Here is an 11912-nt window from a genome sequence, read left to right as displayed (position 1 = left end):
CCGACCCCTGTCTTCTTCCTTCCTGAGCATAACTGTGTCGAACCTCATCACAATGAGAACATCAGCCAATTAAAAATAACATCATAAAGACGTTACAAGAACGTTGTTATGGGAACGAATTCACTCAACATTATGAGAAGATCAGTCAATTAAAAATAACATCATAAAGACGTTACAAGAACGTTGTTATGGGAACGTTTTCACTCAACATTATTAGAACATCAGTCAATTAAAAATAACATCATAAAGACGTTACAAGAATGTTGTTATGGGAACGTTTTCCTTCAACATTATGAGAAGATCAGTCAATTAAAAATAACATCATAAAGATGTTACAAGAACGTTGTTATGGGAACGAATTCACTCAACATTATGAGAAGATCAGTCAATTAAAAATAACATCATAAAGACGTTACAAGAACGTTGTTATGAGAACGTTTTCCTTCAACATTATGAGAACATCAGTCAATTAAAAATAACATCATAAAGACGTTACAAGAACGTTGTTATGAGAACGTTTTCCTTCAACATTATGAGAACATCAGTCGATTAAAAATAACATCATAAAGACGTTACAAGAACGTTGTTATGAGAACGTTTTCCTTCAACATTAGGAGAACATCAGTCGATTAAAAATAACATCATAAAGACGTTACAAGAACGTTGTTATGGGAACGTTTTCGCTCAACGTTACGACAATGTATTTTAACTATGAAAACATTATAAGACTGTTCCAGAAACATTATGTCAGGAACGTTTTTTTCTACGATTTACATAACTTTTACATAATGTTAGTGAAAGTTATGGGAACTTCTCATAGTCAAACAGCCTGTTGGGAACTATAAATACTATTAAAGTGTGAGAAGAATTAACTTGCGCTAATCTACGGATGAACACAACTGCTGCACATGTGCCTCTGTGTCCTTGCTCGGTGGAGTCGCACAGGTAGAGTCGATGGTCTTCACACGAGGGCTGCCGCGGTGAAAACTACCACTTATATATTTGCCTGATTACCTGTGATTGAAGTCAGCTGGCCACGCCTCACTATTTAGCAGACCAAAACTGGCCAGTCCCGCGATAGTCTTGCAAGTTTGTTAAGAGTAAGTAAAGTAAGCTTGATAAAATTTTTGTGGGTTCCTGCTCATGTGGGAGTGGAGGCTAATGAAGTGGTTGATAAGCTTGCTAAGCAAGCTCTTAAAAATACAGAAATAGATATTCAAGTGACTCGGAGCAAAAATGAAGTTAAAGGGAAAATAAAAGAATTCATGAATAACAAATGGCAAGAGGAATGGAACTGTGATAACAAGGGCAGGTTTATGTATAATATTCAACAGAAAGTAAATGGAAATGGAAGAAATGTTTTTAAGAACAGGAAAGAAGATACAATAATTTCACGCATCCGAATAGGGCATACTAGATTAAATCATTCATTGTTTAAAATAGGAAAACATGAATCAGGTAAATGTATTTTTTGTAATCAGCCCGAAACTATAGAACATGTATTAATGGAATGTAAAAAATATGGAAAAGAAAGGTTAAAACTCATTAATGAAGTTAAAAACATGGGTGTTGAATCATTCAATATGATAAGTCTTTTGAACGAAAACGCAGAACAAAGAAGTATATATGGTGCTATTATAAAATACATTAAAGAAATAGGAATAATTAATAGAATCTAATATATAAAGGTTTTTTTGTTTGTTTGTTTGTTTGTTTTTGTCATCTGCCTATCAGTGCTTCACACTCCAGTCCAGTCGGTGGCGGTAAATGCACCAAAAGTTGGTTTGCCATCCGCCATAAAAAAGTTAGTAGAAGAAGTCCCGCGATAGGCAAACGCAAAACCAAACGCCACTTCAGCACGTATTTACCAGGATAAGACACACAGTAATTAAAGCAAAGTTTCCCTAAGCAACGATGATCACGCAGTGAGAAAACGAGGCAAAACACTTACAAACAGATGTCCTTATCTGTTGCTCGACTGTTTCTTCTGTCAATCAAATCAAAGTAGGCGGGGTTTATTGTTGACAGAAGTAGAGCGCGAAGCCTCAGTTAAGCATTACAGAGAGCGAAGTAAGGTGAAGCTGCAAATCATTTAATATTAATATTAAGTCCTAGTCGGACAGTAATTGTTTCTCAGGGGTACGTAAGTGATTTTCACCATTTACAGGGGGTAGTGATTTGATTGCCGTCCGAATCCAGGATGCCGGTGTTTTTCTCTCACCACCCCAGTAAAAATCCCCAGCCGAATTAGCTACTGTTTTTTGACAAACACCGAGGTCGTGTGGTAATTTAATTGCCATCCGAATCCACATCTTTGAGTTTACAAGAAGAAATCGATTCAAAATTCAGTGCTTAAACCCTTTTTGAGCACTCCCGAACACCGTTAGGTACGTTAACTGTTGTACTTCGTAATAATTTGCATACTTATTTATTTCTTACTTATTTCTGAAATGCTGGAAAATATTTAAAAGAACAATACTTCATAACTGCTCACAGTGACTGGGAGCAGAAAGAGAAGAAAAGAACGCAAAGGGTCAAAATGGGTCTTTATTATGGCAGCAGCGGGTATGCAATACAGTTTTAAAATGTGTGTTATAAACAGATATATAGGCTACATAACTATACCACGTATAATTATATACAACTATAGCGCATCTTTTTAAACAGGAGATTTAAATAAATAATAAATAGGATTATATAAAATATGCTTGGAATAATAAGAATACATTTTACATAATAATAAGTATTTTTAAATGCATTTTACACAATAATAAGAATACATTTTGTAAATAAAATTAATTTTATTTACAGACAATTATGTGACTGGTCACGTGAGCAGCGCGTTCCCAGGTTCGTAGGATCACAGAACTCACTCCTCTGTGAATAGATCACCATCCGAATCCATGAGCTGTTGTTGTTGTTGTTTTTTTCTCAAATATGGCAGTTTTGAGAGGGGGAGAGAGAGAGAGAGAAGCAGAGAGATGTGTAAATTGTGTGTGTCTCTCTACAAACAATGAGTTCACACACCTAAAAACATATACTTTATCCCCTTCTAGCCAAATTAATATAGCGTACCCATCCCATCCCAGATAGCAAAATCTGTCTGGCCCACCTCTGGGCCGTATCCTTGCTCTGGTTCTGGCCCAGTTCTGGCTGGGTCCCCGGCCCAAAACTGGCCCATTCACTGAAAGCATACATAAACAGTTTCCTCTGGCCCAGAAGCGGCCCACACCCTGTAAAAAGACTAAGTGTTTTTATGTGGCCCAGGTCTGGCCCAAATACTTTAAGAAAGTTCTGGCTGAGAGTCGGCTTGGTCCCCGGGCCAGATGTGGCCACAGAAACTGCCAAACATACTTCAATTTAGCAGGAAAACACAAATACAACCATTTACTTTTTTAAGGGATTTTATTAAAATAACGAACAAATACATTAACATATTTTAGAACATTTTAATTAACAAATGCAAAACAAATGCAGAAACTCTTTCATGCCCACCCACCACTCAACACAGACAGAGACACATGCGCACTTTAGACAGCTGCCTTCTCCAAAAGCCATCTCTTGCGCCCACCCTCTCGATCAGCTGCCAGCTGGAGCCACCTCCTTATCGTCCCCTCAACCTCCATTTCAGCGGCATTAGCAGTGATGGGGTTTCTCCGAACTGCAGCTTTTGAAATAAAGAAATACATGTTGTAAGGTCTCTATGAAATTTAAAATCCCTAGGAACTGTTCTCAATACTTTGGTTATCATTGCTCTTTTATATATAGATCTTTTATATGACTAGATCAGATTTTTTTTTTCTTTCACTCAGATGTAATCACCTCCAAACATCTATGTAAATACAGACCAGTTTGGATATTTACATACTTGAATTAAAAAAAAAAAAAAAAAAAATTCAAAGACCATAATATAAAACTGAATAAAACATTAATTTGCTATTTCTACAAGTATACCATTCAGAAATATATTCCAAATCTAAAATGACAAAATAATTAAAGCCTTTCAATTTCATTAACAATTATACAAGCTTAGTAATAATATTGTAATGTATGTAATCATGGACCATGTAACATACATCTACTGCAGTAAATTCTAATCAGTAGGGAGTCTTCATTCTTGTTTTATAAATAAATTTTACAAAATAAAAAATTGTGTTATGCTTCTCATTGCTCTATGAGTAATGCACTTTTCATTCTATTGACTTCTATTAACATGCATACAAATGTGGGAAACGGTAAAAGCAAGCTCAACAAATTTTGTTGCATTCTAAATTACAGTTTGATGACCTCTATGTGATGAACGTGTGACCAAAATCAGTATGCCAAACTTGGACCTCTAAGCAGAATTAAAGAACAGAAACTTTAATCTGCAGCACTGCAATAAAGTGGAGTAGATGCCATATATTTATATTTTTATTAGCATGTTTTTGTTTTAGTACTTCTCTCTGTTTTGATGTCTATGATGAATTAACGCAGGTACCGGGCTCCTCTGCATAGGGACCTTACCCGCTCCAGTATTAAATAGTCTGAATATAAACAAATATTATAGGTGTACCCTAGTTGCAGTGGTTCCCAAACCTGTACTGGAGGACCCCCTGCCCTGCACATTTTGTATGTCTCCCTAATCATGTCACCCAATTTAGTTCTTGCAGTCTCTTCTAACGAGCTAATGAGTGAAATCAGGTGTGTTAGATAAGGGAGAGACATACAAAAGGGTCCAGGGCAGGGGGGCTTCCAGGACAGGTTTGGGAAGCACTGCCCTAGTGATTTCAGGACACAAGCCAAAAACCAAAAACGGTTTGGAAATGGGATTCATGGTGTTGCACATGGTTATTATATAAATTTTGGAACTTTTGAACACAAAAAATCTTTCCCTGAAAAATCATTTAATATTAATAGTAAGTCATAGCGGACAGTAATTTTCTCAGGGGTAGTAGTGAGTTTGCCCCCATTACCAGGGGGTGTGATGATTGCCGTTCCGAATCCAGGATGCCAGCGGTGTTTTCTCTCACCAACCAGTAGTAAAAATCCCCGGCCGAATTAGCTACTGTTTTTTGACAAACACGAGGCTCGTGTGGTATTTAACTTGCCATCCCGATCCACATCTTGAGGTTTACAAGAAGAAATCGATTCAAAAATTCAGTGCTTAAACCCTTTTTGAGCACTCCCGAACACCGTTAGGTACGTTAAACTGTTGTCTTTCGGGTAATTTGCATACTTATTTATTCTTTACTTATTTCTGAAATGCTGGAAAATATTTAAAAGAACAATACTTCATAACTGCTCACAGTGACTGGGAGCAGAAAGAGAAGAAAAAAGAACGCAAAGGGGTCAAAATGGGGTCTTTATTAGGGCAGCAGGCGGGTAGCAATACAGTTTTAAAAAGTGTGTGTATTAACAGATTATTAGGCTACATAACTATACCACCGTTATAATTATATACAACTATAGCGCATCTTTTTAAACAGGATGATTTAAATAAATAATAATAGGATTATATAAAATATGCTTGGAATAATAAGAGTACATTTTACGTAAGTATTATTAAATGCATTTTACACAATATTAAGAATAGATTTGTAAATAAATTAATTTTATTTAAAGATGAAAATTATGTGACTGGTCACGTGAGCAGCGCGTTCGCTCTGGTTCTGGCCCAGTTCTGGCTGGGTCCCCGGCCCAAAACTGGCCCATTCACTGAAAGCATACATAAACAGTTTCCTCTGGCCCAGAAGCGGCCCACACCCTGTAAAAAGACTAAGTGTTTTTATGTGGCCCAGGTCTGGCCCAAATACTTTAAGAAAGTTCTGGCTGAGAGTCGGCTTGGTCCCCGGGCCAGATGTGGCCCAGAAACTGCCAAACATACTTCAATTTAGCAGGAAAACACAAATACCATATTTACTTTTTTAAGGGATTTTTATATTAAAATAACGAACAAATACATTAACATATTTTAGAACATTTTAATTAACAAATGCAAAACAAATGCAGAAACTCTTTCATGCCCACCCACCCCTCAACACAGACAGAGACACAAGCGCACTTTAGACAGCTGCCTTCTCCAAAAGCCGTCTCTTGCGCCCGCCCTCTCGATCAGCTGCCAGCTGGAGCCACCTCCTTATGGTCCCCTCAACCTCCATTTCAGCGGCATTAGCAGTGATGGGGTTTCTCCAAACTGCAGCTTTTGAAATAAAGAAATACATGTTGTAAGGTCTCTATGAAATTTAAAATCCCTAGGAACTGTTCTCAATACTTTGGTTATCATTGCTCTTTTATATATAGATCTTTTATATGACTAGATCAGATTTTTTTTTTCTTTCACTCAGATGTAATCACCTCCAAACATCTATGTAAATACAGACCAATTTGCATATTTACATACTTTTAAAAAAAAAAAAAAAGTTAAATTCAAAGACCATAATATAAAACTGAATAAAACATTAATTTGCTATTTCTACAAGTATACCATTCAGAAATATATTCCAAATCTAAAATGACAAAATAATTAAAGCCTTTCAATTTCATTAACAATTATAAAAGCTTAGTAATAATATTGTAATGTATGTAATCATGGACCATGTAACATACATCTACTGCAGTAAATTCTAATCAGTAGGGAGTTTCATTCTTGTTTTATAAATAAATTTTACAAAATAAAAAATTGTGTTATGCTTCTCATTGCTCTATGAGTAATGCACTTTTCATTCTATTGACTCTCTATTAACATGCATACAAATGTGGGAAACGGTAAACGCAAGCTCAACAAATTTTGTTGCATTCTAAATTTACAGTTTGATGACCTCTATGTGATGAACGTGTGACCAAAATCAGTATGCCAAACTTGGACCTCTAAGCAGAATTAAAGAACAGAAACTTTAAATCTGCAGCACTGCAATAAAGTGGAGTAGATTGCATATATTTATATTTTTATTAGCATGTTTTTGTTTTAGCTACTTCTCTCTGTTGATGTCTATGATGAATTACGCAGGTACCGGGCTCCTCTGCATAGGGACCTACCCGCTCCAGTATAAATAGTCTGAATATAAACAAATATTATAGGTGTACCCTAGTGCAGTGGTTCCCAAACCTGTCCTGGAGGACCCCCTGCCCTGCACATTTTGTATGTCTCCCTAATCATGTCACCCAATTTTAGTTCTTGCAGTCTCTTCTAACGAGCTAATGAGTGAAATCAGGTGTGTTAGATAAGGGAGACATACAAAAGGTCCAGGGCAGGGGGGCTTCCAGGACAGGTTTGGGAAGCACTGCCCTAGTGATTCAGGACAAGCCAAAAACACGGTTTGGAAAATGGATTCATGGTGTTGCACATGGTTATTATATAAATTTTGTAAATTTTGAACACAAAAAAAAAAAAAGTTATGGACTGCAGCTTTTATATTTTGATCAGTATAATTACAACAGCAAAATAAGCTAATATGCATGGCAGTAATGACAATTCTTTACATTTGTTTAATTTTATAATTTATATTATATATTTTACATTATTAATATAATATTAAGATTGATAAAATAATTTCCTATTAATATTAAGCATAATTTAGATATTTTGATCAGTATAATAATAATAATAATAATTAATAATAATAATAATAATAATAATAATACAGTAAAATGACAAAACTAATATTTATGGTAGTAATGGCAATTATTTATTTTAAAATTAATTAATATTTATATTACTTGAATTTATTTGATATATTATTTTACATTATTAATAATTACTATAATATTCAGATTGATTAAATCATCTACTATTGATATTAAATATAATTTTAATATTTGTATTATTATTATTATTATTATTGTTGTTGTTATTACAACAGTAAAACTACAAAGCTAATATTTATGGCAGTAATGCAAATTCTTTACTTATTTGTTTAATTTTATAAATACTTATATTATTTTACATTATAATTCATAATTAATATAATATTAAGATTTATTAAATAAGCTACTAATAATATTAAAAATCATTTTAATAGTTTAATCAGTACAATGACGATGATGATGATAATAATAATAATAATAATAATACAGTAAAATGACAAAACTATGGTAGTAATTTATGGTAGTAATGACAATTCTTTATTATTTGTTTACTTTTAGAATGAATTAATAATTATATTACTTCAATTTATTTTATACATTATTTTACATTATTATTTATAACATTCAGAGTGATTAAATAATCTATTAATATGAAATATAATTATTATTATTTTTATTACAGTAAAAATACAAAACTAATATTTATGACAGTAATTAAGTTTACTGCTAATTAATAATATATTATTTTAAATTATTGCAAATTATTGTTATAATATTCAGATTGATTAAATAAAAATAATTATAGACAAAAATATATAATAACAACTGCAAATGTGTTAGCAAGTAAACTGTAATTTAGGTTTGATGGTTTTTGCGTCTGAGAGAGGAAATAATTCATATAAATTAAAGTAAAAATAAAAAGCATATTGTCTCAAAGTAATGAAAAATGATCCTCAGTTTAGCCATGCTGTTGTTGTGCATACTGTGTAACATGATTTGATTGAAGTGACCTAAATAATGATAATGTGTATTACAGATTGTAAAGAACTGTATTTACTCGTACCCACTACAGAATCCACTACAGCCAGGATTAGTCAATAGTTCAATAAGGACATCTAAGTAATTTTTTATAAATGTGACTTAGTAAAAACATAATTGGTGTGCATCTTGAGACAAAACAAAGGCACTGATATATTTAAATATCAGTCAGTGCAAGTTTATTTCAGTTGAAATAGCTCAGAATTACATTTTAGTCCGGGACTAGGCCTAAGCCTTGTATGTGTAATCGGTAGATACTGTCTCCTTACCAATCACAACCTCTCTGAGTTGAAGAGTGGCCACTGAAGTCTTTCCATTGACTCCTCTCCAATTAAGGTTCTTCGCCAGAGAGTTGGCAATCAACCTCTTTAATATGCGCCAGGTGCAGTCGCGCACGTCCGCCCCACCCAATAAGCCCCAACCAGTTTATCTGAAACAGAATTAAAAAAGAAAAAAAAAAATGTCAATAAAACATTTTTGTATATCCACTGTTTAAATATGTATATTTCAACAATGAATTAAAGTACAAAAAATATATAATTAAAGAAAGGTTTGGAAATTATCCAAAGATATTTGAAATTGGACAAAGATGTTTGTTTTGCTTTGTCCACCCCCCCTTTCTCTTACTACAAGTGCCATTCCTGAAGGCACAGAGGTGCTGACAGTGATCAAGTCCTGTGTCAACATGTGTACACATCGATGGTCTTCTGATTGTCACCTTTTGCACAGTGGGTGAAGCTGTAGTCTGCTGATTAGTCAGTTTGAATGTCTCACATTTGGTTTTTATACACATGGTCAAAGAAGGGATAAAAGAAGATTGTAACTGTTGCTCTGTCACTTTCCTTTGCTGCCTCTTTTCTTTGCTGGAGCTCTTCTTGGGGCTCTGCTCTCTCTCCCTCTTTTTCTCCCTCTCTAACTAGTCTTGATTCAAGGTTAATAGTAAAGCTGCAATACAATATAGTCCCTCAATGCTCTCCCACATATTTAGCTATTCTAACTGCACTTATTTCCAATGTTGCTATAAGTGGCAGTGCGTGGTAATAGATGAGAAATTCACAGTTTTATACCATTGTGCTGATAACGCTTCTTAGTCCTTTGTCAATCCTACAGCCTGAACCACTGTAGAGAAACCACCCTTACAGCCTGGGTTCCTGGAGGGGCAGTGTCCTTGAGGGTTTAGCTCCAACCCTGATCAAACACATCTGAACACACTAATCAGTGTCTTCAGGATTACTGGAAGGCTATAGGTAGGTGAGATCTATTAGGGTTGGAGCTAAACTCTGCAGGGATATCGGCCCTCCAGGACCGAGTTTGCCCATACCTGGTATGGTTATATACATGGTCAATTGCATATATATCATAACAATTCGGCACCCAAGAATTATGACAAGATTGATTCCAGAGAGCATATCATCACAGCCCTAATTTGTGTACCAGTTTAAAAAAAAAAAAAAAAATCAGTACCTGTGTAATTGTGCAAACAATTAAAAACAACAACAAAAAAAAACCAAAGAAAACATCTTACCAGTTTTTGCTTGTAATCTGGGCTCTGCTGAATCCTTTGCTCAAGGCTGAGCAGTTGTGGAAGGTCTTGCAGGGGCAGCAAACCTTCCTCTATGTTCAAAAGCTGTCCCTGGTCTTCCCGCAGCTGCAACAATCTGAGGATGGTGGATTGCTGGTCCAGCACCATCTCTAATTTTGTTAGAACCTCCCTCAGCAGGGCTATGTTGTTAAAGACATTTACAATATTTTACAATTACAATACACACTACAAAAACTGTACAATGTCATCCTTAGTCTTATTAAAAAAAAACGATAAACTTAAAAGTAAGATGACTGAGTGAAAATCACTGAAGGACCAACCTGGTTCTGATGATTGCTGGGGGGCAATTCTGAACGTCTGACAACTCCGCAGCGCTATAAAAGAACACTGTGTTAAGTGAATTGAGGAAAAAGTCCTACACATGAAATACTTACAAAAAGAAAGTCAAAACGAAAGCAAAGGAACACACTCACGTGGCACATCGTCCATCGGCTGCCAATTTTGCAGCATCTCTGTATATGTCCCTTGTGGTGGTGGTGCTGCTGCTGCTGGCAATGTGGTGATGGGAACAGGGGTGAAAGTGGTGTTTGGGATGACTACAGGGAGGTTTACAGTGGGGGCAGGTGGAAGAAGTTGCTTGGGGGGTGGGCCAGATTCCTCCTCTGAGTCCATTAAGCAACCTCCAGGTGGGCCAATTCGAACACTCTTCCTATTTTAAACAAAAATTTAATTAATCAAAATGAAATGGAAACTTCTAAACTGGCAACTTCTTGCTAATTCTAAAAAAAAATCTCTGGAAAACAGGTCTTTAAATACAGCCTGAATGCATCAAGAAATAGCACTAGTGACATGCTGAACAAATATCTGTACATTTTACGCCTTGGTGGTTTCTGTCCAGACATTTCTGCGTCTGACTGGAGGTCTGACCAGGTCTCTGCCTCTTTAGCCTTCCTTCTGCCCTCTTCATAGCTGTCTGCAAAATTCAGTTGAATTTAACATTTTCAAAATTTCTTCAGGATCACTCAATTAGATAAAAACTTAGTACTTCACTAGGCTAATCTTACGAATTACACATACAACATAGGAAATACAGTGCTGAGCCTAATAATGGTCTGTTAGACTGCTGAGTGGACAATATAATCTAATAATGGACTACAGAATTCTGTGATCCCACATTACATGACAATTAACTTATGATCAAGAATAAATAAAGTTACAATAATGTGGGAGAAAAAGTGAAACCTAGCATGAAAATGTCAAATTTACCTGTTGAAAACATTGTTCGGACTTCCCAACTTCCCCAGTCACAGTTAGGAGGTGTCTTGTTTTTAATGGCCAGGTGAAGGGCCATACCCCTCAGTGAATTAGGCCAATAGCACTGGCCATTCTCCACCCAAATGGCTGGAACCAGCTCCACCTCATGTGTCTCAACAAATTCGACAATTTTGAACATGTCTGTTTGGGAAAAAAAGAAACAAGTGTAGTATTTACAAGTATATACACAGGTATAAACTTTTATTGGCACACATACACTATATTGCCAAAAGTATTCGCTCTCATCCGCTTCCAGTGAACAGGTTTGACTACTTTAGTCATTTCCATGAATACAAATCTTAATGTTAAAGCATATATTGATATTCTAGGGAGTTGTGTGCTTCTAATTTTATAGCAACAGTTTGGACAGGACCCTTTTCTATTATAACATGACAATGCCTCTGTGTATGAGGCAAGCTTAAAAAAGAAATGATTGATTGAGTCAGTGTGG

The 11912-nt window shown here is 35.3% G+C and overlaps 1 protein-coding gene across 1 annotated transcript; it reads right to left on the bottom strand.

Moving 5' to 3' along the window:
• Positions 1-6044: 6044 nt before the first annotated feature.
• LOC109108583 lies at positions 6045-11696 on the bottom strand. Its single transcript, XM_042753361.1, has 8 exons — positions 11414-11696; positions 11018-11120; positions 10621-10856; positions 10468-10521; positions 10130-10326; positions 9012-9034; positions 8874-8929; positions 6045-6181 (listed from the first exon to the last, which is right to left on the bottom strand). Exons 1-8 carry the CDS (start codon positions 11598-11600, stop codon positions 6045-6047), a joined length of 993 nt encoding a protein of 330 aa, XP_042609295.1. The 5' UTR covers positions 11601-11696.
• Positions 11697-11912: the final 216 nt, after the last annotated feature.

This window comes from Cyprinus carpio, chromosome B25, assembly GCF_018340385.1.
Source record: "Cyprinus carpio isolate SPL01 chromosome B25, ASM1834038v1, whole genome shotgun sequence".
NCBI classification, from domain to species: domain Eukaryota; kingdom Metazoa; phylum Chordata; class Actinopteri; order Cypriniformes; family Cyprinidae; genus Cyprinus; species Cyprinus carpio.
The sequence above is the reverse complement of the archived record's forward strand: the minus strand, read 5'-3'. Positions and strand labels throughout refer to the sequence as shown.

Excerpts from the sequence above, each read along its gene's own strand:
- LOC109108583 (XM_042753361.1), bottom strand. The coding sequence starts at position 11,600 with ATGTTCAAAATTGTCGAATTTGTTGAGACACATGAGGTGGAGCTGGTT. Across the intron at positions 10,857-11,017 it reads AAACCACCAAGGCGTAAAAT|GAAGAGTGTTCGAATTGGCC; the intron begins GTACAGATATTT and ends TGTTTAAAATAG. Across the intron at positions 8,930-9,011 it reads AACTGGTTGGGGCTTATTGG|AGGAGTCAATGGAAAGACTT; the intron begins GTGGGGCGGACG and ends CCTTAATTGGAG.